Here is a 26,374-nt window from a genome sequence, read left to right on the forward strand (position 1 = left end):
TCCACCACTAGGAGAATATTGGTGAGCAAAATCAACGGAATCCCTACCCTTACAGAACTTATAATCAACTGAGAGTCTAGACCTAACCTGAGAACAAGAATCTTTGTAAATTTAATGTTAAATTTCATGCAGAATTAAGAGCTTTGGAGAAGGTAAAAAAATAACATAATGAAAACTTTGGCTCTCAAAATACCATTTATGCAAATAATTCCAACAAATTAAAATTTGCTAAGTGCTATAGCAGCTGTCAGATTACTCATAAATTATGTAATTACCCATAAATTATGTGTCAGTTGGTTTAGGTTATGGAAGAATATTAGAAATTGGTTCAACTCCAAAGGTTACTCGGAGAAATGAAAAAAATTATTATTGTACTTTCACAATTTAAAAATGAAAATGACTAACTCATATGTCAAAGGAGTTGTCTATCTTTCCAAAAAGTTATCTAGGAAAAATTGCCCAAAATGCTAGTAATGGGAAAATTTAAAAGGAAGGGTCTATTGGAAATTTCTATATAATGTGATGGGTTGAGCTGACATGGATGGGTCCCCCTCCTGTTCCAAACCCATAGATATTCTGGGGGAAAGTGTAACAAGGAAGGGAGGGAGGGAGGAAAGAGGAAAGGAGAAATATTAAACTACGAACTAGGAGAACATATTTGTTATATATGTATATCCTTTATATATATATAAAATAAAGACTATCCAGCATTTATAAAGAACTCCTGAAGTCAATAAGGACAAGACAAACAGCAGAACAGAACAACAGGAAAAAAAGACACCAACAGTATTTCACAGAATAAAAAACATCCATTGGCCTCTAAACATGAAAGGATGCTCAATCTCATTAATAATTAGGGAAATAACATCCTAAAACCAGAGTGATGTATCATGTCACAGTCATCAGATAGGCCAACACGGAAAAGTCAGAAAATGGCGTGTGGACAAGAACTATACCAACAGGAACTTTTTATATACTGATGTGGAGTGTAAATTGGTACAACTGACTTGGAAAAGAATTTGATGTTATCTTTGAAAGCTGAAAACATGTCTGTCCTGGGACCCAGAAATTCCACTCCTGGCTCTACCCAATGAGAAGCTCTTATACATGTGTACCAGCTGACAAATCCAAGACTATTCATGATAGTGCTGCTTGCTTTGCAAAATAAAAATAAATAAATGGAAAAGACCAAAAATGTCACTGACAAGAGAATGAGAAAATGGAAAAGGAATGAATGAACTATAGCTTTACCATCAACAAAGATGAATCTCGAAGACATACTGTTGAATGAGAAAAGCAAATCTCAGAAGATGACAAAGTGAATGATAGTATTTTCATAGCAACATCAAACAATATGTACTATAAAGAAAACACAAGGTAATGGGAAACTGAAAATTGAGGACTGGTTAGCTCTGCCTCCTGGGGCTTACATTTAATAAGGGGAAATAGATAATAAACAAGATAAATAATGAAAATGAATGTTAGATGGTGAGAGTGCTGGGGAGACGAAGCAGGGAAAGGGGGTGAGGGGATGGGGGCTTTAGACAGATTTTACATGGGTTGATCAGAAAGACCTAAGACAGTGATGTGTGAGCAAAGACCTGGAAAGGCGAGGGAGCGAGCAGTGTGGTTATCTGGGGGAAGAGTGTCCGAGATAGGGTTACAGGCAAGTTCTCATCAATAGCTTAACTTCATATGTGCGTCAGAACCAACCAGCATCCTTCACCTTAAAGCTACCTTGCCTTTCTGTTTTTCCTTCTTTTGTCTAGCTTTCTGAATCATATATTGACTGGGTTTTTAAGGACCTGTCCCCCAAACAGGCAAGTAGAGTTATTATTTAGGTAAAATTATTGGCCCAAGAAACAAATCTTCATTTGGCAGAATTCATAGTTAGATCAGGAATTCTGCTACAATTTACAAGTACTGTAATTTCAGGAAGAATAGATCTCTGTACCTAAGCTCAATGATCCAGTAAATAAAGAATTTAAATATTCCACAGTGGCAGTTGAGAATACTTCTGATTTTACAATTGGTAGGAAGGTACTATAACTTATAGGAGTTAGAGAATTAGAGGTATGTATTAGATAATAGAATTTTCAAGAGAACATTATAAACTAGGGTGAAAATTAGATTTGGGGCTTTAGTATCTGGCATTCTAATTTAACATGCTGTGAAATTCAGCTCATCAAATTGCTGAACTAATCTCTCATGACAACAACTGCCCAGGTTAACAAAAAACCTGGAGCTTTTCACATGTTAATCAATAGGAGAAAATATAAAACCGCAGACCTTTCTCCTTCTTAAATGCAAGCAGGAAGTACGTGACCTTAGCTGAGTCACTGTGATTGCATGGAGGCCTTCTAATTAGTGGATCAAACTGCTCTCACCTTTCATAGTTCCCGTTCAACACAACCTGCTGCATCTGCTTTTTAGAGGCAGTGACACCACAGATTCTGTCTTGGTGCTCGGCTGGTTATTACATGGAGGAGCTGTTATTTATGTGTTGATTTCATCATCTTTCTAAACAACACCTTTTGCTATCAGTACAGTTTGGGATTGGGATGTTTTCATTAATCAGGTACTTCAGGGAAGAGATTTTACACATGTGACCACTTCTCCAAAAAGTACGAACATGATAATATATGATGCTTATGCACTTGGAGATCTGAGTGGCAAAAATGCAGCATCTCACCAACATTGCCATGAGAAGTCTTTGTGCAGGGGGTTTGATATGGTTTGGGAGAAGAGGGTCAGGTCAGTCTCTGGGTGCCCTCACATCTCCTGCCCCCCACAGGGACTCTGCTTGAGTCCCGTACTGAGAGAAAGCACCTGAGTACAGAATTCTAGGTGGTGCTGGTGTTCAGTGGCTTTCAGTCACAGCCCAGGTTTCATTTTTTCCCCCCATTTCTCTTTTGGTTTTTGGCTTATTTGTTTTATTAAGGAGATAACTATTGTGTGTATATAAAACTATTCCATAAATATAAGCCTATATGTGTGTATTATATACAGAGATATGTATTATTTTAGTGAGTTTTTCTCTATTTGTATTGTTTTGTTTATATTCTTATCCTATTTTGCAGTTTATTTAATCTCTGTGTTCTATATTTTGTCTTTTAAAATGTATTATTACACATCCTAATGTAACACTTGTAAAATACTTATTTTGAGCTTTTAGTTTAAAATAGTTGTTTTGCTTTCTCAAATGTTTTTCATTTAACAAGTCCATGGAGAAAAGTCCATATGGAGACTTTTTACTATGGATTTTTTTTCTTATTTTAGTTTTTATTTATTCTTATTTTTTGATTTTTAAATTCTTGTTCTTAAGCTTTTATGTATCTCACTAATTCAATTTTTAATCTTTCTATATTTAAATTATTTTATTCCTCACATTGTATGACTAGAAGTGGAAAGACTGACTCCATGTGACCTACACATAGCGTGAGCATATCAATTATTATCTACATTAGGAGGCTTTTGAGAACGAAAGGGAGCCCTGTTAAGAATCTTGCTGGCACAACAGGTATAAACTGGGACAGCCCCACGCAAACTGGGATGCATGATGACTCAACCCATAAGGGAAGTTTTAGGTCCTCCCCCACCTCAGCATTCCTAGGCACCATGAAACACAGCAGCATTTCTGGTTTTCCCTAATAGATTCTTCATATCTTCCAAACACGTGTTGCCAAAAGTACTTATAAAAATAAAAACAGCTAAGATTTATTGAGCATTTATCATTTGACAAGCACTTTATATGAACAGTTCTGGGGGAAGAGGGTGTGAACTTCCCCTGAAGGTAGATGTAGCTTCTTCCCAGACTGGGATGGTGTAGCTATTCACAGTAGGCCCTTCCTGTGCTACGTGAGTTTCTGAATGCTCAGATACAGTGGTCTCTGATATCCTTCCCAGTGGATTTGGGGTCAGCCTTGCCAACAACATGCTACCACACAAGAGGGAAAAAGTCAGAGGGATGGTCTACAGGCAATGATCGCTCAACAGTCTGGGCTGGCTTGGTGAAATAATACATAACCATAGGGAGGTGGCCCCAGAGGGGCCCCTTGCAGGCTGTCCCCTTACTCTGTACCTTTTTCTAATTACGTATCCTTATGCTTCTTTGTAGTTTGACTATCCTCCCTGTTGACAAAAGGAATTTCCTGGTACATGCAGTTCTTTCCTCTCATTATAAGGCACCTGGGGAAGATGGCTAATGCAAGGGTTAGCCCTAGTGGGGCTTCTTTTTAAAATGGGAGAACCAGGGACTTCCCTGGAGGCGCAATGGTTAAGAATCCGCCTCCCAATGCAGGGGACGCAGGTTCAATCCCTAGTCAGGGAACTAGATCCCACATGCATGCCACAACTAAGAGTTCGCAGGCCACAACTAAGGAGCACACATGCCACAACTAAGGAGCTCGCGAGCCACAGCTAAGGAGCCCACCTACCACAACTAAGACCTGGCACAACCAAAAAAACAAAATTAAAAAAAAAAGGGAGAACCATATATCTGCTGACCACCTTCTCAGACAGAGCCCTAACTGGACAGCCATGGCCCTCTTAGATTGCCAGAAGTTTAAAGGAATCCATCCTACTCCCACAAACTGACCTTAGCTGCCCCTGAGGAAAACCTGGTCTCTTGCAATAATTATCACTATCATATTTTATGGAATCTAAGATGTTACAAATTATACACCATCATTTTATATTCCACCAAGAAAGAAAAACAATGCTGCCAATTCGGCAATGGCATGCCATCAATTTAAAAAGGTGCCCTTAGTTTTAAAATATTAAAATATTGAATATTGAATTAGTTCTAATTTATCAGTTAGAATAGAGGAAACACTTTATTTTTCCTTCAGTTTTCTACCACTTGATTATTAATTTTCCACCAAGACCCAACACAGGGGGTTGGAGACTTGAGGCTGGAGACCTCACTCATTACAGCGGGGTTCATTACAGCCCCTACACCGCTACCCCACCCCCAGGTCTGTGAAATGACATCTCCATCGGTCCCTCCATGACTGAGCCCGGCGGTGGAAGAGACGGAGACTTGAGTGAGTTGCCTAAGGTCAGACTCCAAGCTAATGGCTGAATCAGGGGTTGAACTCAGGAATTCTGACAGCAGCCTCACATAACTAATAACCATTATATCATAGCGCCTCTCCACATATTTAGACAGGGCCTCTCAAAAAATTGCTTTTTTGGGGGTGGAATGAGGTGGGTAGGGATTGTGATTTTATATTACACAGTCTACATTGCAGGACATTATAAGAGATAGCTGTGTCAAACTCAAGACTCTTCAAGGCCTGTAAGGTATGGAGAATGTGGTCCACATGTTCAGACAGCACCCACTTTGGGAAAACTAGGAAAGAAATGTCCCCCAAGTCTCATTACCAAGAAAGGCTGTGCTGCTTCTGGGCAACTACTTGTCTTTATCTTAAGGTCACCATGAATCTTGAACCTGTGGAACTGCTCGTGCTTCCTTCTTTACTGTGACTACTAGGAAGCTTAATTTTGTGACCCTCCTCCAACAATTAGGGCTTGCACTTGACATATTAAAGCATCATCTTTTTTCTCTTTGCCTCAATATCCTTACTTTTTCATGTGTTATCTGACTGAATTGAATGCACCACTGTACACGTCCTCAAACCTTTTTGGAATGCAGTGGTAGACCATATATACGTACATACATACATATGTTCATCTTTATGAACTTTTGAAAATTTTGTGCTTCCTGGAAATTGAAACGTACATGTCCAGGTTAATATGGCAACATATAACCAGCTACCTATCCTAACTTCCCATTCAATAAATAATGAAACACGCTGCCTTTATAAAATCCAAACAAAATAACAGTAACAAAAGTAACTGGTACTAGGAATGAAATCTAAAGTTAAGTTCATATAGAAAGTCTTGGAATATTTATTGAGTGCAGGATCCTGGGAGAGTAGAAAGAAAATATATCCTGGGAAAAGCAGAATAAATATTTTAAAAATGTAAAAAGAGTTCCATCAGCTCTCACCTCTTGTTTTTCCTACTAGAATACAGAAATAAGATTACTCCATTACTGTAGAACTATTTTCTGAAATGCTTCCCTTCCCTCACTCTCCCTTCAGGCTTTTAGATTAAGAATTTGACAATAAGAAAGTAATCATATAAAAGAATTGGTAGTAAATACTGACATTACTGAAAAGTCCAGAGAGAAATAAAATAACATTAAGTATTGAGTATAAAGCCAAAACATCTCTTAAAGATTTATTTGGGGAAAATAGAAAGCGGGGTGAGGGTCTATAAACTGAGTCTACAATTCCTAATTAAATTTATAACTGTGGGAATGGAAAAGGCAGGGAGAACTACAAACATTTTAAATTCCAAGATATACATCAGGGTAGGGAAAAATATACCTTCCAAATTACTATAAGTGAAAAGAACAAAAAAATATATAGCAAAAGACATAAACCAGTAAGTGAAATGGTCAAAAAAGAGTCTCAAACTGTCAAAATTTAAGATGAAACGATAGAAAAAGGACTGAGCTCATCAGTATTAAAAAGAAATAAAAATAGTTTTGCTCCACAACTGAAAAGGCAGAAACCCAGACTGAGTTAAAAAAGAACATCCAACTGCATGTTTCTGACAACAGTGAGACCAAAATCAAATCACATGGAAAGAATAAGAGTAAGAGGATAGCACAAAATGTGTCAGGCAAATAGAAATAAGCAGAGGTGACACTGATATTACCAAAGGAAAGTTCAAAGCAAAAAGGATTCGATGAAACAAAAAGGACTCTTTTAGGACCCTTTTATATTGAAACAAGGTGAAATCCATAATTATGAAATAATAGTCCTGAGCATTTATGAGCTGGTTAACATAACATCAAAATCTAAATAGCAAGAAAACTAAAAAACTATAAAAAAGCAAACAAAATAAAGGAAAAACATTTTTATAGCGAAAAACTATTTGATATGTAAGAAGAGACAGAAAACAAAAATACAGTGAGATACTATAATACCAAGATCGTTTATGACAGAGCAAATTGATAAAAATAAGAGGATATATTTACTCAGCCATAAAAAGGGACGAAATTGTGCCATTTGCAGAGATGTGGAGAGACCTAGAGACTGTCATACAGAGTGAAGTAAGTCAGAAAGAGAAAAACAAATGTTGTATAATATCGCTTATATGTGGAATCTAGAAAAATGGTACGGATGAACTTATTTGCAAAGCAGAAATACAGACACAGATGTAGAGGACAAACGAATGGATACCAAGGGGGGAAGGAAGGAGTGGGATGTATTGGGAGACTGCGATTGACACTACTATGTATAAAATAGGTAACTAATGAGAACCTACTGTATAGCACAGAGAACTCTACTCAGTGCTCTGTGGTGACCTAAATGGGAAGGAAATCCAAAAAAGAGGGTATATATGTATACATATAGCTGATTCACTGTGCTGTACAGCAGAAACGAACACAACATTGTAAAGCAACTATACTCCAATAAAAGTTAATTTAAAAAAAAGATGAGTAGAAGTCCAAACTCGAAAACAAAGAGGATATATGTAGATAGTTTTAATAATGTAATTAGAAAAATTGAATTAGTAGATGTAGCAAAATTTTATACCATAGACTTTCTTTTCAATCCCATTGATGATTTTTTAAAATTCAGCACATGCCAAGGCATAAGTTTAAAAAATATAAATTACAAAAGCCATATTTTCATTTCTTCATTATAATCCACCAAAACTAGAACTTATAAGAGAACTCTCAAAATAACTGTCAGCCAAAAAAAAAAAAAAAAAAATCCCAAGACTATGAAGATAAACCCTTTAGAATTGTACTGTTCAATGTAGTAGCCACTAGTAACATGTAGTTATTCACATCTAAATTAATTAAAAGTATGTAAAATTAAAAATTCAGCTCCTCAGTCATACTGGACAATGTAGATATTTTTACATATTTCCATCATCACCGAAAGCTCTATTGGACAAGCACTGCTTTTAGAGAATAGATTTCATGATCATACATAAGCAAACGCTTTATAAGAAAACACAGAGTTAAAATCTTCTCTATTTAAAATAAATCTTCTCTATTTAAAATAAATATAGACCAATGACAAATTGGGATGGATATTTAAAACAAATGGGGACCCCATAGTTAATATTTAATAGACAAAGCTCTCACAAAAATATAAAACACTGACATCCCAGGATAAAAATGTAATAAAGATATGAACCAACAGTTCACTAAGATGGAAATACTAATAAAAAATAAGCATATGAGAAATATTAAACCTAATCAATAAAATAGCATTTTTCAACTATCAAATTAGTAATGATAAACAATTATGTGGGAGTGTAAACTGGTGCAGCCTCTATGCAGAACAGTATGGAAGTTTCTTAAAAAACTAAAATAGAGTTACCATGTTATCCAGCAATCCCACTCCTGGGCATATATCCAGAGAAAACTCTAATTCAAAAAGATGCATGTACCCCAATGTTCAAAGCAGCACTATTTACAATAGCCAAGACATGGAAGCAATCTAAATGTTCATCAACAGATGAATGGATAAAGATGTGGTACGTACATACAATGGAATGCTACTCAGCCATAAAAAAAAGAAATAATGCCATTTGCAGCAACGTGGATGGACCTATAGAGATTATTGCACTACGTGAAGTAAGTCAAAGACAAATATCATGATACAATTTATATGTGGAATCTAAAAAAAAAATGATACAAATAAACTTATTTACAAAACAGAAATAGACTCAGACATAGAAAACAAATTTATGGTTACCAAAGGGGAAAGTTGGGGGGTGGGATAAATTTGGAATTTGGGATTAACACATACATACTACTATATATAAAAGAAATGATGAGGACTTACTGTATAGCACAGGGAACTATATTCAATATCTTGTAATGACCTATAATAGAAAAGAATCTGAAAAAGAATACATATATTTTTATACATATGTACAACTGAATCACTTTGCTGCACACCTAAAACATTGTAAGTCAACTATACTTCAATAAAATAAAAAAATATAAACATTAAAAAATTATAATATAGTTTATGCGAATAAGGGTGTGGTGAGATGGTCAGTCATCTGCTGAAGACAACAACAACAAAAAAATTGATAAAATCATTCTAGAAAAGCCCCCACTCTATCTTCCAGGAGCAGTGGCTCTCGATCCTGACTATCCAATTGAATCACTCTGGGAACTTTAAAAAAATACAATGCCTTAGCCCCCATCCCTACAGATCCTTATTTAATTGGCTTGGGATGGAGCCTGGACACTGGTGTTTTTTAAACTTACGGAAAGAGTGATTTGCCAATCCAGTTGAGAACCATTACTCCACAGACAACTTCAAGGTCTAGGATACAATAGAAATCCTACTTGAATGTGGGACCTGAAGAGCAGGGGTCCACTGTTTGGCTTCCCATACGGAGCTCTACCAGGCAGCCAGCTGACTGCCAGCATATCCCATGACTGACTGCCCAACATATCCATGTTCTGGGAACTCAGCAAAGAAAGAAGACTGCAAGGGTGTCAAGGCAGAGAGGGCCTAAGACAGACCCCTTGCCCCAGACTGGCACAGCAGAGCAGCTGGTTTCTTATGTGCTTTCACAAAGAGAATCAAAGTTACATTAAAAACAAAAAGTCAACATACCTGGAGTGGTCAAAATAATAGGGATGTGTCAGCAGCTATAGGCATGGTCCCTGGAGAGTAGGCAAGACCCAAGAATTTCTCATTAATGCAGGAATCAGATGCCTCCCGCTGATGCCTTAAAACTCTGTAAACCCTTAGAAGTTGGATGAAATCCCAGGTTAAAAGCAAGAGAGAGGCAACAGAATTGATTGAGATTGTCCTGAATTGATAGGGAATAAGATTAAATTTCTTTCACTTTGGATTTGAGCTTAAAATTAAGAGTTTGTGGCCTGAGGTATCTGTACTCACTACATACACACATCGTCCAGCTTAATCATCAAAAAAAATCCTAACAGGCGATCCTGTTATAATCCTAGGTTTATGGATGAGAGCACTTTAGATAGAAAGCAATTTACATTTCTAACATTTTTTTGCTTTATATACTTTGATGTTATATGACCCAATTCCTAAGCGTTCATGACTGTTATACCTTTGTAATGGGATGCACCTGTTTTAATGTAAAAGGGTGTTTTATGTATCATTTAATGATTTTCATCTTGACCTCTTATTTTGTCTGATTATAAAATCACTACCCTACTGCTTTTTTAAAAATTTGTGTGATGTTTACTTTTGATGCTTCTGTAAGCATGCTTTTTTTTTTTTTTTTTTTTTTTTTGCTGCGTTGGGTCTTCATTGTGGTGCACGGGCTTCTCATTGCGGTGGCTTCTCTTGTTGCAGAGCACGGGCTCTGGGGTGCACAGGCTTCAGTAGTTGTGGTGCGTGGTCTCAGTAGTTGTGGCTCGTGGGCTCTAGAGGGCAGGCTCAGTAGTTGTGGTGCACGGGCTTAGTTGCTCCGAGGCATGTGGGATCTTCCCGGACCAGGGCTCGAACCCATATCCCCTGCATTGGCAGGTGGATTCTTAACCACTGCACCACCAGGGAAGGCCTGGTAAGCATGTTTTTTATGTACCACTAACTTTTCCACAGTCAGCAGGTAATCTGGGAAGGGAGGAAGGAGAAAGAAGAAAGGAAAGAAGGAAGGAGGAAAGGGAAGGGAAAGGAAGGGAAGGGGAGGAGAGGGGAGGGGAGGGAAGAGGAGGGAAACCCAATCATAGTGAGAGGGTGTTTTTTTTAACATTTCAGTATGAGTAAGTAGAAAAAAAAAACAAACTAAGAAAATAACAGTTCGGGGACTTCCCTGGTGGCACAATGGTTAAAAATCCACCTGCCAACGCAGGGGACATGGGTTCGAGCCCTGGTCCGGGAAGATCCCACAGGCCACGGAGAAACTAAGCCCATGCGCCACAACTACTGAGTCTGTGCTCTAGAGCCCGCGTGCCACAACTACTGAGCCTGCGTGCGACAACTACCAAAGCCCCCGCACCTAGAGCCCGTGCTCAGCAACAAGAGAAGTCACCACAATGAGCCTGCACTCCTCAACGAAGAGTAGCCCCCACTCACCACAACTAAAGAAAGCCCACGTGCAGCAACAAAGACCCAGTGCAGCCAAAAATAAATTAATTTAAAAAAAAAAAACAGTTCAAATAATACAGTAATATGATTGAATTAATATATACCTCAAATTTTTGTACCCAACAAAGAAAACACCTTCCTTTCAATACTCTTTCACTGTAAAACTCATGGTAAGCCAGGAATTAAATGAAAATTTTTTTCCAAAGATTATCTGCCAAAAATCTACAGCAAATTTCACACTTAATAGTGAAACATTAGAAATATTCTTTTTAAAATCAAAAGTGAGACAAGGATGTCCACTATCATTGTTTCTACTCAACATTGTATTGGAAGTTCTCTCCAGGTAAGTTTTTAAAAGAAAAAATAATGAAATGAAATTTTAAAAACAGAATAATAATAGGAATGTAAAGAAACGGGGGAAAATTGTCATTTTTTATGATATTTGCATGGAATCCTGAAATAATCTGCAAATATACTGTCAGAATATATAATACACCTGATAATTACAGAAATGAATTGCATTCCATACACCAGTCACAGAAAATATAATCTTAAAGAATATTCCACTTAAGATAACCAAAATAAAGGGTACCTAGGAATAAACCTCACTAAAGATACATATATCCTTTATGGAGAAAAGTATACAAATTTATTAAAGGAATTAAAGAAAACGTACAAAAGGGAGCATGTTTAGAGAAGGGGAGATTCAATATCATAAAGAAAACAAGCTTCCTCAAATTTATGAACTAAATGTAATTCTAACTAACTTTAAATAAGGCATTTGCAAGTTTGATAATGTCTAAAATTACTTGGAAAGCAAAATGTGAATAACAGTCATGATAATTTTGAAGAAAATCAAAGGGCATAACTTGTCCTACCAGGTTGTAAGTCTTATTATAAATGTATAGTAAATAAAACAGTAACATAGAGCAGAGAACCCAGAAACAGACCCAAACAATTATAGAAATAATATGAGAGACAAGGTCTTACAGATTAGAGAGAAAAAGAGGTGTAACAACTAGAAAAAAATTAAGTCCTACCTCAGAGCATACACAAAGCTCTATTGCAGGTAGAGTATAGACCTAAATTGGGAAGGCAAAACTTTTTTGTACAAAGCATTTAGAATAATATCTAAGAGACTATAGTTATGACTATGGCATAGGGAAGGAACACATAAGACATAAAAAAGCACAAGCTATCAAGAAAAAGTTTGAAAAATTTGGCCATATTAATAACTTTTACTCATTAAAATATAACATTTTTAAAAGGTGAAAAGACACAGCCTTTGAAAAGATGTGCAATTCATATAACTAAAGAATTAATAACCAGAATATATAAATAAATCCTGCAAATTGGTAAGAAAAAGATAATAACCCAATTTAAAACTAGACAAAACATATAAATAGGCAACTCACAGAAGATGAGCCATAAATGGCCACTAATCTTATAAAAAACGTTCAACTTTCAGGCTTCCCTGGTGGCACAGTGGTTGAGAGTCCGCCTGCCGATGCAGGGGACATGGGTTCGTGCCCCGGTCTGGGAAGATCCCACATGCCACGTAGCGGCTGGGCCCGTGAGCCATGGCCGCTGAGCCTGCGCGTCCGGAGCCTGTGCTCCACAACGGGAGAGGCCACACAGTGAGAGAGGCCTGCTTACTGCAAAAAAAAAAAAAAAAAAGTTCAACTTTGGAGAAATCCAAAGTACCACAATGAGTTTACATTAACACCTATTGGATTAGAAATAAAAAGATTGTCAATTCCACTCGTTGCTGAAGATGTAGAAAAATAAAAACTCTTACATATTTGTGAGGGCATAGCAAAGTAACCAATATCTGGTAAAGTTAAAGATTTGTATACCTATAACACAGCAATTCCACCCCTATAGAAGAATTTTTTCAGCTGCACCTTTTATAGTAGAAAAAAACCTGAAAACAAATTTAGCATTCATCAAGAGGAAAGTGGATACATTGTGGTACATTCTTACAGTGGAATAGTACACAGCAGTGAGAAACCTTAAAACTAGACCAACACAATGTTCATGGATTAAACCCATAAACATAAAGTTGAGAAAAAGTTAATTGATGAATATATACAGTATAAAATAAAGTTTAAAGTCATGGTGAACAAAAGTGTATATTGTTTAGAGATAGAGACATGTACCAAAGTCTTTATCAAATAGAAGAAAGTCTCCTCTATTCCTAGATTTTTATCATGAATGGGTGTTAATCTTTGTTAAATGGTTTTTCTGCATTAATTGATCTGATCATGTAAATTTTTCTTGTTTGCCTGTTATTATGGTAGATTACATTGGTTGATTTCAATTAGTGAATCAGCATCCCTGGGTTAAACTCTACTTGGTCATGGTGTATAATTCGTTTTATGTAGTGCTGAATTTTATTTGCTGAAATTTTTAAAGGATTTTTTGCATCTATTCATGAGTGATACTGGTTTGCAGTTTTCTTTTTTTGTACCATCTGTCTGACTTTGGTATCAGAGTAATATTTGCCTCAGAAAATAAGTTGGGAACTGTTCCTTCCTTTTTCATTTTCTAAAAGAGATTATGTAGAATTGGTATGAATTCTTTTGTAAACATTTGGTAAAATTCTCCAGTGAAAGCATCTGGGCCTGGAGATTTCTTTTTCATAATTATGAATACTTTAATTCAATTTAATTATTCAATTCCCATAATACATCAATATTTATAGGGTTACTCAAACGATCTATCTCATACTGTGTGAGTTGTGGTAGTTTGTTTTTGAGGAATTGGTCCATTCCATCTAAGTTGTCAAATTTGTGTGTGTAGAATTGTTTGTAGTATTCCCTATTATCCTTTTGATGCCTGCAGAATCTGAAGTTTCATCCCATTTCACTTATAATATTGGTAATTTGTGTCTTCTCTTTTTTCTGTCAGTTTAACCAGAGAGAGGTTGTCAATTTTATTGATCTTTTCTAAGAACTAGCTTTTTGTTTTACTGCTTTTTCTCTATTCCTTTTATGTTTTCATTTTCAATGATTTTTGCTCTGTGTTGTTTCTTTCTGCTTATTTTGGGTTTATTTTTATTTCCCAGGTTCTTGAGGTAGGAGCTTATTGATTTAAGAATCCTCCTCTTCAGTTTCTTTTTTTTTTTAAACATCTTTATTGGAGTATAATTGCTTTACAATGGTGTGTTAGTTTCTGCTTTATAACAAAGTGAATCAGCTATATGCATACATATATCCCCATATCCCCTCCCTCTTAAGCCTCCCTCCCACCCTCCCTACCCCACCCCTCTAGGTAGTCACAAAGCAACGAGCTGATCTCCCTGTCCTATGCAGCTGCTTCCCACTAGCTAGCTATTTTACATTTGGTAGTGTATATGTCCATGATACTCTCACTTTGTCCCAGCTTACCCTTCCCCCTCCCTGTGTCCTCAAATCCATTTTCTAATAGGTCTGCATCTTTATTCCCATCCTGCCCCTAGGTTCTTAATGACCTTTTTTTTTGTTTTTTAGATTCCATATATATGTGTTAGCATATGGTATTTGTTTTTCTCTTTCTGACTTACTTCACTCTGTATGACAGACTCTAGGTCCATCCACCTCACTACAAATAACTCAATTTTGTTTCTTTTTATAGCTGAGTAATAAATAGAACTACCATATAGTTTCATGTATTTTTAAATTCCCTTGAGACCATAGATCTCTCTTTAATTCTCCTAGGCCCAAAGATTATTTAAGACTGTGTTGTTTCATTTCCAGATGTTTGGAGACTTTTCTATTATCTGTTATTAATTTCTAGTTTGATTCCATTGTGGTCAGAGAACATACTTTGTATGATTTGAATTCTTTTAAATTTGTTAGGTTTCTTTCATGGTCCAGGGTATGGTCTGTCTTGGCTAATGTTCCATGAGAACATTCATGAAACACTCTTGAAAAGAATGTTTATTGGGCTGTCACTGGACTGGAACGTTCTATAAATGTCAATTAAATCCTACTGGTTGATGATGTTGTTGAATTATTATATACTCTTGGAGGTTTTGTCTAATTGTTCTATCAACTGTTGAGAAAGAGATGTTGAAATATACAACTGTTTCTCCTTTCGGTTCTGTCACTTTTTGCTTCACGTTTTGTAGTTCTGTTCTTTAGCGCATACATAGTTAATCACGTTATGTTTTCTTGGTGGACTGACCCTTTTATCCTTATATAATGTATCTCTATATCTTGTAATTTTTTTTTCTCTGAAGCCTACTTTATCTGATACAAATATTACCACTCTTCCTTTCTTCTGATAATGGTTGCATGATATATGCAAACACTTTTCCATTCTTTTATTTTCAACCTATGTTGTTAAGTTTCAAGTGAATTTCTTGTAGAAATGATATAACTTGGTCATGTTTTTTTAATCCCCTCTGCCAACCTCTGCCTTTTAATTGGTGTATCTAGACCATTTACTCTAATGTAACTGTTGGTATGGTAGAGCTTAAGGCTGCTTTTGGTATTTTGTTTAGTTTTTTGGTTCTCTGTTTTCTATTTCCTGACTTCCTACGTGTCACTTGAACATTTTTAAAATTCCATTTTTATTTAGCTATAGTGCTCTTGAGTGTATCTCACAAAGTAGCTTTTTTAGTGGTATCCTAGGTATTATATTATTCATATATGACTTATCACTGTCTCCCGGTGTTGACATTTTAACCGTTTGAGTGAAATGTAGAAAGCTTACCTCCTTTTAAGTCCCTTTACTCCTGTTTATAATTGCCTTAAATTATATATACCTTCTACATATATCGAGAACCACATCAGACAACGTTGTAATTTTTGCTCAACCATCAAACATAATTTAGAGAACTCAAGATGAGGAGGAACTTCTATTGTATTTATCCATATTTTCACTATTTCCACTGTTCTTTTTCTTTATGTTTCAAATTACCTTCTTTTATCATTTTCATTCTGTTTCAAGAATTTTTTTTTTTTTGGCCATTCTTTTAGGCTATGTCTGCTGTCAATATATTCTCTTAGTTTTCCTTCACCTGAGAATGTCTTGATTTCCTCCTTCATTCCTGAAGGACATTTTTACTGAATAGAGAATTCCAGATTGACAGGTTTTTTTCTCTTAGGACTAGAAAATGTTGTTCCATTTCTGTGGTTTCTGGCAGTACTATAGTTTCTGATGAGAAATATGCTATCACTTGATTTGTTTTTTCCTTATAATTAAGATATTGTTTCTCTCTTGCTGCTTTGAGATATTTTTCTTTGTCTTTTTGACAAAGTTTGATTATGTGTCTTGTTGCAGATTTATTTGGGTTTTTCCTGTCTGGGATTCATCATCTTCTTGAATTTGTAGGGTTTTGGCTTTTGCAAAATTGGGGCAATTTTCAGTAATAATTTTTTAGCTCCATACTCTTTTTTGTTCTTCTGGATCTCTAATGACATAAGCATTAGATCTTTTCATATAGTCCTACATGTCCTTGGAGCTCATTTTATTTTTCAGTCTATTTTCTCTCTGTTGTTCAGATTAGGTAACTAAAATTGCTCTGTCTTCGAGTTCACTGATTTTTTTTCTTCTGTCCTCTCCATTTTACTGTTGAGTCCATCCAGTAAGTTTTAAAATTTCAGTTATTGCAATTTCAGTTCTAAAAGTTCCATTTGTTTCTTCTTTATATCTTCTATTTCTTTTCAAGACTATTTCTTTGCTAAGATTGTGTCTCTTTTTCAGTTGTTTCAGTCATGTGCATAATTGCTTGTTGAAACATCTTCATCACAGCTGCTTTAAAATCCTTGTCAGATAATTCCAAGATCTGTTTCACCTCTGTGTTGGCATATGTTGATTGACTTTTCTCATTTAAGTTAAGGTTTTCCTTATTCTTGATAAGTATTTTTTTTTATTATTATATCTTAGACATTTTGGATAGTATGAGACTCTGAATCTTATTTAAACCTTCTGTTTAGTTGACCTTCTCTGACACCATGCCAGTTGGGGAGAGAGCACTGAGTCATTACTGCCAGGTGGAGGTAGAAGTCTAAGTTCTCCACTTGGCCTCTCCTGACACTTAGGATGGGAAAAGTGGGAATGATGCTGTATTAATGCTGAGTGGGTGTGGAAGTTTAGGTCCTCACATGGCCTCCATTGACACTGCAAGGAGACAGGTCAGTGGTGAAGGTGCTGGACCTCCACAAGACCTCTGACACCACCTGATGGGAAGGGGAAAAGGTGCGTCATTACTACCAGGTGAGGAATGGCAGTCTAGGTCCCTAAGTAGCCTTCAATGATACTCTGAGAGGGGGTTCTTATTAACACTGGGTGGTGGTAAACATCCTGGCTCTCCACAAAAATTTCCCTGATACTATCACATCAGGGAAGAGAAGGGGAACATTGTTACAGCTAGAAAAGTGTGGAAGCCTTTGCTAACAAGGGTGAGAAAAAGGATGGGGCCAGAATTTTACTCACAGTATTTAGCTGGAGTAAAGCAGTCCTTGTCTAAAAGGTTTCTGTGTTGCTAGTCTGCTCCTTTCCTAGTCTTTTAGCTAGAAGGAGCAGGCTCTTTGTTGGAAATTTTGTTGTCTGTATCATTAGTGTTTTGGGGTTTTAGCTTCTCCAGCACCCAGTTTAGGATAACTAAGGCAAAACGAGACCCAGGGAAATTACCATTATGTCATTACTCAGGTCCCAGGGTCCTCAGGTGGTCTGCCTTCTTCCTTCTAACTCTCAATCTTACCTTTGTTTTATATATAATTTCTATGCTTTTAGCTGTGCTTAGTAGGAGAAATTGTTTTTTAAAAGCATCTCTTCCATATTGTTTGAAATTGAAACTATTATTTTTATATCTTCCCTTGTGTCTAAAATATTTTATAATAACTTTTAAAAAGATTAGATGATGCTGGTGAATCCTTGGGGCACAGCGACCCACTCTCTGCACCCCTACTTTTCCAGAGAGCATTGCCTCCCTTCTCCGGCTCAGCCTGGCACTCTCCTCCACGTTCCCCCTCCCAGTCTCTCCTACCCACCCCAAGAAAAGAACTTTAACCAGCTCCTGTTGAGAACAGGGTTAGGTGGAAGATAGGAGCCAATAGCAAATTGTGTTACATCCAAAAATGAGTTACGGGAAAGGGGATTATCAAAGGAAGTTTTGAGATTTTTTAAAAAGGAAAGCATTAGAGGATTTTGATATTTAAAATATTTAACAATTAGTGCCGTACTATGGGAAGGCTCTTGTTCCCATGAATCACCATGCACAGAGGATTCAGAGGAAAGACCATTTACCCATCCAAACGGGTGCATTTCAGTGTTTTAACAACCAGCATAGTCTCGCTCACACAAATCAGCCGAATACCAGCCTCGCCTATAACTGCTCAATTTTTCTTCTGCAGATGGCAGGAAGTGAAACCACAAAGACAATGAAAATTGCTTATAAACCTTTCATAATCAGAGTCAAAAAAGGGTGAAATAAAAGAAATACCTGATTTATTTCTTCATATTGCTAAAGGAATTTGAGGTATCATGTTGGTCAGAAGTTAAATGGAACTCCATAATTTTTTCATAATGAGAAGAACAAAATATTTCAATCCTGTAAAGTATACACTAATGCTATAAATGGACGCATTGAAATTTTAAGAGCACAATCTTCATTGTCTTTATCCCACAATCACTATGCATGTAGCAAGGCAGAGATCTTGGGAGATTTTGCCATCTGATATTTCAGAGCAGGAAACAGCTAGAAAATTCATTCATAGCTGTGGGAAAAACTGAAATTCCATTTATAAAAGCTAAGAATAACTTACATTTTAAAAAAGATAGACACTATTCAGAGAATCACAAAAGAAACTGAGAGAATTAAGGCATATAGAACATTCTTTTGTAGGTAGTTGGTTGAGTGAGGAATAGCCAGGATCCATGGCCAGGGGAGACAAAGGGACTGGACATGATCAGAGCAAGTTTTCCATGTTAAGATCAAATGTCAGGTACGGGTCTACTTGCGGCCCTGAGGGATCGGAGGGAGGGTGGGTTTGGTGTTGGAACCTGGGCGACTGATGCTTGAGATCGTGTGTCTTCTGTGTTGGAGAGACCCTTTTCCACATGGAAATACCTGTTTATGTAGTGCTGTAAAACATTAAGGAAAAAAAGATACGGTATGTATAGTTAACCCCTTGGTACACTAAACAAAGAAAATAAACATTGCATGATGTAAGAACCAGAATAACTTTCAGAATTCATTCATAACAAACTATAAGAAATAAATGACACCCAAATAAGAAAAATAAGGGATGAGGTTGAGAATATATCATGTGCGTGGTTGGACAAGCCTTGGGCTGGGTAGACTTGCCCAATGACCAGAAGGTTGCTACAGCAAGCAATTCCTATGCTACTCTTCTACCCTGCTCATTCATACCCTCTGTAATAATGCCCTGCACAATATTCCTTTTCAATCATATGTGAGTAGACTTAGCACAGACACAAACACACACTCTGAAGTCCTTCCTAGAGAAAACTCATCTAGTGCCCTTTAAGACTGGCTTGTTAACCAAGGAGGAAGACACCAAGGATGAACCACAGAGCTAGGTTCCTCTGGGGACTATGGAAGCAAGAGGAGTTTGGAAGATGAGACTGAAGGTGGAAGCATAGTGTCCACAGAGGAAGCCGAATTCTCAGTGGGGAGAAATCAGTGTAGGAGGGATTGAGAGAGTGAGGTAGAGGATTCTACAGGAAGTGAGCAAAATGGAGTGACCTATAAGATCGGGAAGACGCAGCTTATTAAACAAACCAATGCAATCCAAAATGTTAAAGGCAAAATGGACCTTTTTAAGGTATATTTAGAGCAAGAATGGCATACTCCTTGAGAAGATGAGATCCTGTTAACAGAGGACAAAAAAAGATAAAAGGGACTTCCCTGGTGGTCCAGTGGTTATGACTCCACGCTTCCAACTGCAGGGGGCGTGGGTTCGAACCCTGGTTGGGGAACTAAGATCCCCACATGCGGCACAGCCAAAAAAAAGAAAAAAGAAAAGGCTCCTCCTTATTTTCTACTTTTTTTTCATCATGGAGATATTTTTTTAAGCTGGAAAGGGTAACAAAAATATCTTAAGCAAATAAAGGCCCCGAAGAAGAAAGAAGACAATAGAAGAACAGGGCTCCCTTCTACATCAGTTCCCTTGTCCACACCCAGGTAAGCTACCTCCCAGGGTGCTGAAATAACTGACAGAAGTACTTTTAGAGTGTCTGGTCTTTGAGAATTCATTGCAATGAGAAAAGTACTGGAGGCAAATAATATTGCCATTTAAAAAATATAAATAAAGATCTACAAACCAGCACACCTGACTTTAAACCTCAGCAAATTCCAGTTTATTAAAGAAATGGTTTGTGCATTCAGAAAGAACTGTAGTGAGTGATAAGTGTTGGAAGGGATTTGCAAAGAAAAATTATTTCAAATTAACTTAATTTCCCTTTTACTTATGCAAGGGTCAACAACCTATAGCACATAGGACAAATCTGGTCTGCAGCCCATTTTAGTAAATAAAGTTTAATGGAAACCAGCCCATGCCCATTCATTTACATATTGTCTATGGCTGTTCTCACACTGCAATGGTAGGGTTGAGTGGTTGCAAAAAAGTCTATGTTGTCCACAAAGCCAAAAGCATTTACTGTCTGGTTCTTTACAGAAAGCTTGCTGACCTCTGAGTTAGAAAATACGACTGATATAATGCAAGGCACGCATCGCAGTTTCTTGTGTGAAGGCACTAGAGAGATGTGAGTAAGCGTCACAAAGCAGGTAGACTCTCCCTGGAAGTCAGTGTCCAAAGACTTGTCACAGGATGTTTCTCTTAGCCAAGTCCTGGGTCCCAATGTTGACAGCAACAATGACAAAGGCATAGGTGGCATGTTTGCTGGCTGAATAGAAATTTATAAAGTAGTAAATATGGAAGATGAATCAAGACCCCAAATGATCTGATCAAGTTGGAATGTGGGGCTGAAACCAAAAGGATGAAAAGCTGAAGATAAAAGTTGCATTTATGTAAAAAAAAAAAAAATCAACAGCACATATACTGGATGATATAAACTTGGTTTGGCAGTTCGTATGAAAAAAAAAAAAGGAGGGTTTAACTGACCCAGAGCCAGTAGTGTGATGTGATTTCTGAGAAAATCACCACAGAAAGATGTTGGCAAGATGGCAGGTTAGGAAGCTCCAGGCCCCTGTTCTCCCAGGGAAACATTAAAAGAAAAACTAGAGGGCATCCCTGGTGGTGCAGTGGTTGAGAGTCCGCCTGCCGATGCTGGGGACACGGGTTCGTACCCCGGTCTGGGAGGATCCCACATGCCGCAGAGCGGCTGGGCCCGCGAGTCATGGCCGCCTGAGCCTGTGCGTCCGGAGCCTGTGCTCCGCAACGGGAGAGGCCACAACAGTGCGAGGCCCACGTACTGCAAAAAAACCCAAAAAACAAAAAACTAGAGACTAGCTAAAGTAACTTAATAGGAGCTCTGGAAATCAGTCAATGATCTACAGCAACCAAGTGAACGCCCAACCATGAAAAAACCACATTAGCAAGGGTAAGAAATCTCATGTTTTTACTCACCTTTGCCCCTCCCCCTCCCAAGGGGCTGAAGTACAGTTTGGGGGAAGAGGGGCCTGGCTCCCAGTTCCCTCCTGAGAGCCCATCTAGCGGCAGCCTGATTGGCCTCTGTGTCACCTAACTCATAGCCCAGATGGCTAGAAGTGGCACAGCTGGGATCTCAGGCTAGAGGAAGCTATAGGAAGCAGCGGGCCGGGCTCCTGAAAAACCCTGAGGAGGCACAGACCTAAAGACGCCTGGGACAAGAGATTCTTACTTAAGGAACACCACAGAACAGCTAAGGCCCCAAGAAAAAGCAGGAGAAAGATGCTTAGGGCAATTAATACATTCATTTAAAAGCATCTGTGTATACTGGGGAACTGGGGAAAAGCACACATAGAGGTCAGGGAAAGGGCATGCCCAGAAAGGGACTGAAAAGACCCTGAGCCTTCACACTGGACTGACCCTGGGCTCAGAACATGCCCCACCAGTCAGCGAAGGGCGTCCCCTGCACGGAGCCAGTCCACGTCCTGGGAGAGGTAGCTGCTTTTTCAAATGCCCAATTTTCAACACGGGATCACAATGCACATAAAGAAACAGGAAAACCTGGCCCATTCACATGAAATAAATCTCCAGAAACCATCCCAGCAGAAAACAACCACAATCTTTTATGTGTATAAAAATTTACAATCATAATACCTAGCAGATATCCAGCACTTTACTTCTTACTTACACCATACCCCACCTTGCTGGTCCTGTATTATTATATTATGTATTACATTATAATATATATATATTACAGTAATATAGGATATTACCATATTATTGTGGAATGGATATTATTATTCCTAAGGCTCAGACATTAATTGATTTGCCCAACACTGTACAGCCAGACAATAGTAGAAATGGAACCAAAACCCAGGTCTTCTGATTCCTAATGCAATGTTCTTTCCACAGCCCTGCCCCACGGGTAACAGCCCCCCTTTGCTCTGGCCAGACTATGTTTGGAATGTAGTTTTCAACTCTTAAGTATCCCATTTATAAGGAAGGATACAGGAAGAGGAGAGAAAATGAGACGGGAAAGGTCTGGGAACACGACCTGTGGGAAGCCAGAACCATGATGAGCTTTAAGGACATGTCTGTCCCAGGGCTCCTGGGTTCCCTCAGGCTCTGAAGTGGCAGCTCACAGCCTTTAAAAGAGGGCCCAGAACACTTCACACATCCTGTGAGATGACATAGTATGTCTACTTGAGAATTTGGGATTATATCCTGGAACTTGAGTCTTGGGACTTGTAAAAAATTAGTAACAGAAACCTCCATGCAGTGGAGCTGGGAGACCAGAAGGGGGAGCCTCTCACGCCCTGCGACCATAGCAGAGCCCCAAAGGAAGAAGTCTCCTCTTCTTTCCTGGCAAGGACTCAGTCAATGGAAAGCCATGGACTCTTTCTTGGTTTACTAAAGCTCTCCCAATTCCCTTTCCCTCTATAAGAAGCTTTCTCCTTCCTTTGCCCTGTGCGGCCTTGCATGTGGCTCACTGTGGTTGTAGACCCCGAAGTGATCACTAATAAACCCATCTTGGCTGGAGAAATACCTGGCAGTCTGTTTACTTCAGGCCAACAGATTCTAATTTATTGCTTCTGTCCTCCCTTATGAGTAAAATGCTGGAAAATACCCTATCTCGGTCAGCTGTCCTGAATACAGCTACACCTGAAGAGGGCGTCCACCTCTGAAATGGTTAGAAGGTGCCTGATTCGGGACCTTCCTTCTGGAGATGCCACCTACTGTGTCCTATTGTCCCTGGCGACCTAACAGGTCTGTACTCTTTCTGGCTCCCATGGTCACCTGAGGAAGCAGGGGATTCTCAAGTCTTCTTCTGGTCTCAGGCAGACCACCCCACCTCCCGCAGGCTACTAATATTGGCTTCTCTTAGCCTCCAGGTCCTAGAGAATTCCGCCCAATTTATTCATTCCTCTATCAGTTGCTCACAGAGCCCCATAATGGGTTACTCTCTCCCTTTTCCATTTTCACCTCTAGCCCTTCAGCCTCCCCACACTGTTTAAGGTCTTTACTCAATGTTCTTTATGAACATTGCCAGAGACAAAAATGCGATGGCCATGCTGTCTGTGCCAGGAGACATGCATTCGCAAGTCTGTTGGGGAGCAAGGTGTAAAAAGGAGGTGAAGAGGAGGGGCTGGCCTGATCCTTCAAACCCCAAACCACCAGGATTCTGCCAGACCCCCAGGGCAGGAGACTGGTCAGTGATATGAAAACTTCCCTGCGTTTCTTCACCTTCACTGAATGTAGCCCAAGTTGCTAAAACCTCCTTTCGAGAGCACGTGCCCCTCATCCCAGAACACCCCTGCAGGCCGTGTGGCCAGATGGGCAGAGCAGCAGTCCACTCTAAGTGGCTAAGCAACCCTGGGCACATTTCTGATCTTTTTTAACTTTGTTTCTCATCTATTACAATGGGGGATAAATAACCCAGCCTGCCTCAAAGGAGAGATTCTCAACTTTAAACACACATTTAATTTTAAAAAATCAGAAACAGAAAGACAGTGGGAAATAGATATAATTATAATATTAATACTTATATGAGATCAATATGTAAATGACTCATACCTTTTAGGGCCTGATCCTCAATATCACCTATTGTTGATTCTGGGTGTGAATAAATTCTGTCTTCCGGAGGCCGAAAAGGCAAGTCTTTTGACCATGGACAAGATTCAAATAATGCAGAGTATTTCATGGAATCACTGGAATCCATGCCACTGAAAAATGAAAAATGAATATATCTTTGAGATGAAATACCATTAATGGCCATATGATCATTGGGTTATCTTTGTCAAATCATTCAGTAGTTTGCAAACATATCTCTGTTGAGCTAAAGTTTTCAATGATACATAGGTACCAAGACCTATTAGCAGCTGATATGTTAAGTACTGTGTATATTAGCATAGACTTCTCATCCATTATACAAAACATCACTGAATATCTTCTAAGAGCAAGGCATCCTGAGAGGTGCTGGCGTCTATAAAACAAGATGGGTCAGGCATGGATCCTAATTCCTAGGACTTCAGAATCAAGTGCAATTTATATAGGGCAGTCCTTGGACAGAGAAAAATGAAAGCGTGTTAGGGGGCCTGATCTGGACCACACATTGGGCATACCTGAGGCTAGTTTTTTGTCCCCCTTTTTAGGACAAGGTTGGGGTGTGACCTGGGTGCCTGAAGTCTCTGTGTCTGGGCCAGTGGGCTTCCTACCAGTTGGCTGCTCTCCTTTGGGCTCCACCTGCTTCCTGGCTTCCTCTGGGGGAAGCAACTCCACTGCGGCAGAGCTCATCCTGCAGAGCGAGCACTGTGAACAGCTGAGCATGGTTCGTGGCAAGATTAAACATTATTTCTTGTATTTATTAATTAGCTTTTGTGAACTATTTACCTCTTTTCTTCATTTCTCTTTTGAGGATCTAAATGTTTTCCATATCAATTTATGTGAATATATATGTTATATATTATATATTGAATTATATATTATAAATTAAATATATAACATAAAACATATATGAATATTATATTCAATATATTATATATGTTAGATGTTACATATACTATATATCATATATAGTATATGTTATTAATATATATTTTATATAGCTTCCTGTTTTCCTTTTTAATTTGTTTTGGACCTAGAGCAACTTAAAATGTTTATATAATCAAAATATATTCATCTTTTCTTCTGCGATTTTACTCATTTCTTTAAAAACATTTCATTAACACTTTAATCAGCCTACTAAATACATATAGTTAGAATTAAGTCATATAGAAGGGCTTAAAATAGAAAGTAACGGTGACCCCAATTTCATTCTCCTGAGAGCCAACCATTCTTAAATGTTCTTCGATATTCTGACAATAAACATTTTATTTCTAAATGTCACTGATTTTTATTGACTTGCCAGTTTTAAACATATCTTTGATACAGATTTCTGCTATGATCAAAAAGGATTTAGCTAACTTAATAACCTCCCCCCATTTTTCTCCCCACAAACAGTTCTATCACTATTTTCAGTTCCTCCATCGGTCAGATCTACATCTTCATGTATCATATTTAACAATCCCCATTTCTTGTTCCATCAACAGCAGATGATATATACTCACTTGCCATCTCCACCTCCTAAACTCTGTCATTGGAAATTTTTACTGTCAAAATTGATTGTATTAAGTTTTTTTAAAAAAAATAATTAATTATTTATTTATTTTTGGCTGTGTTGGGTCTTCGTTTCTGTGCGAGGGCTTTCTCTAGTTGCGGCAAGCGGGGGCCACTCTTCATCGCGGTGCGCGGGCCTTTCACTGTCGCGGCCTCTCTTGTTGCGGAGCACAGGCTCCAGACGCGCAGGATCAGTAGTTGTGGCTCACGGGCCTAGTTGCTCCGCTGCATGTGGGATCTTCCCAGACCAGGGCTCAAACCCATGTCCCCTGCATTGACAGGCAGACTCTCAACCACTGCACCACCAGGGAAGCCCTGTATTAAGTTTTGTATTCATAGTTATGTCTTTTCATAATTTAGCTAAAGGTTGATTTAAAATGTTGAAAATCAATAGATAATTGTTTACTGCAAAGCCTAGTAGGTGGCTATGATTATGCTTTCTTCTCTGTATTTCCAACGTAATGATTCCCATCTCAGCAAAGAAGTACGAGTCTAGGATCAAGTTCAAGTTGACCTCCACTTGTTCACATTCCACAT

At 38.1% G+C, this 26,374-nt stretch overlaps 1 protein-coding gene across 2 annotated transcripts in view; it reads right to left on the reverse strand.

The window, feature by feature from the left end:
* Positions 1-18,926: 18,926 nt before the first annotated feature.
* LRGUK (leucine rich repeats and guanylate kinase domain containing) overlaps positions 18,927-26,374 on the reverse strand; it is a 118,785-nt gene continuing 111,337 nt past the window's right edge. For both annotated transcript variants that reach the window (XM_060156646.1, XM_060156645.1), the window contains exons 19-20: positions 24,257-24,405; positions 18,927-19,193 (exon numbers count right to left, since the gene is read on the reverse strand). In XM_060156646.1, coding sequence (XP_060012629.1) covers positions 19,063-19,193; positions 24,257-24,405 — 280 coding nt within the window. In that variant the 3' untranslated portion in view covers positions 18,927-19,062. The remainder of the gene's footprint in view (positions 19,194-24,256; positions 24,406-26,374) is intronic.

Source organism: Lagenorhynchus albirostris, chromosome 8 (genome assembly GCF_949774975.1).
Source record: "Lagenorhynchus albirostris chromosome 8, mLagAlb1.1, whole genome shotgun sequence".
NCBI lineage: Eukaryota > Metazoa > Chordata > Mammalia > Artiodactyla > Delphinidae > Lagenorhynchus > Lagenorhynchus albirostris.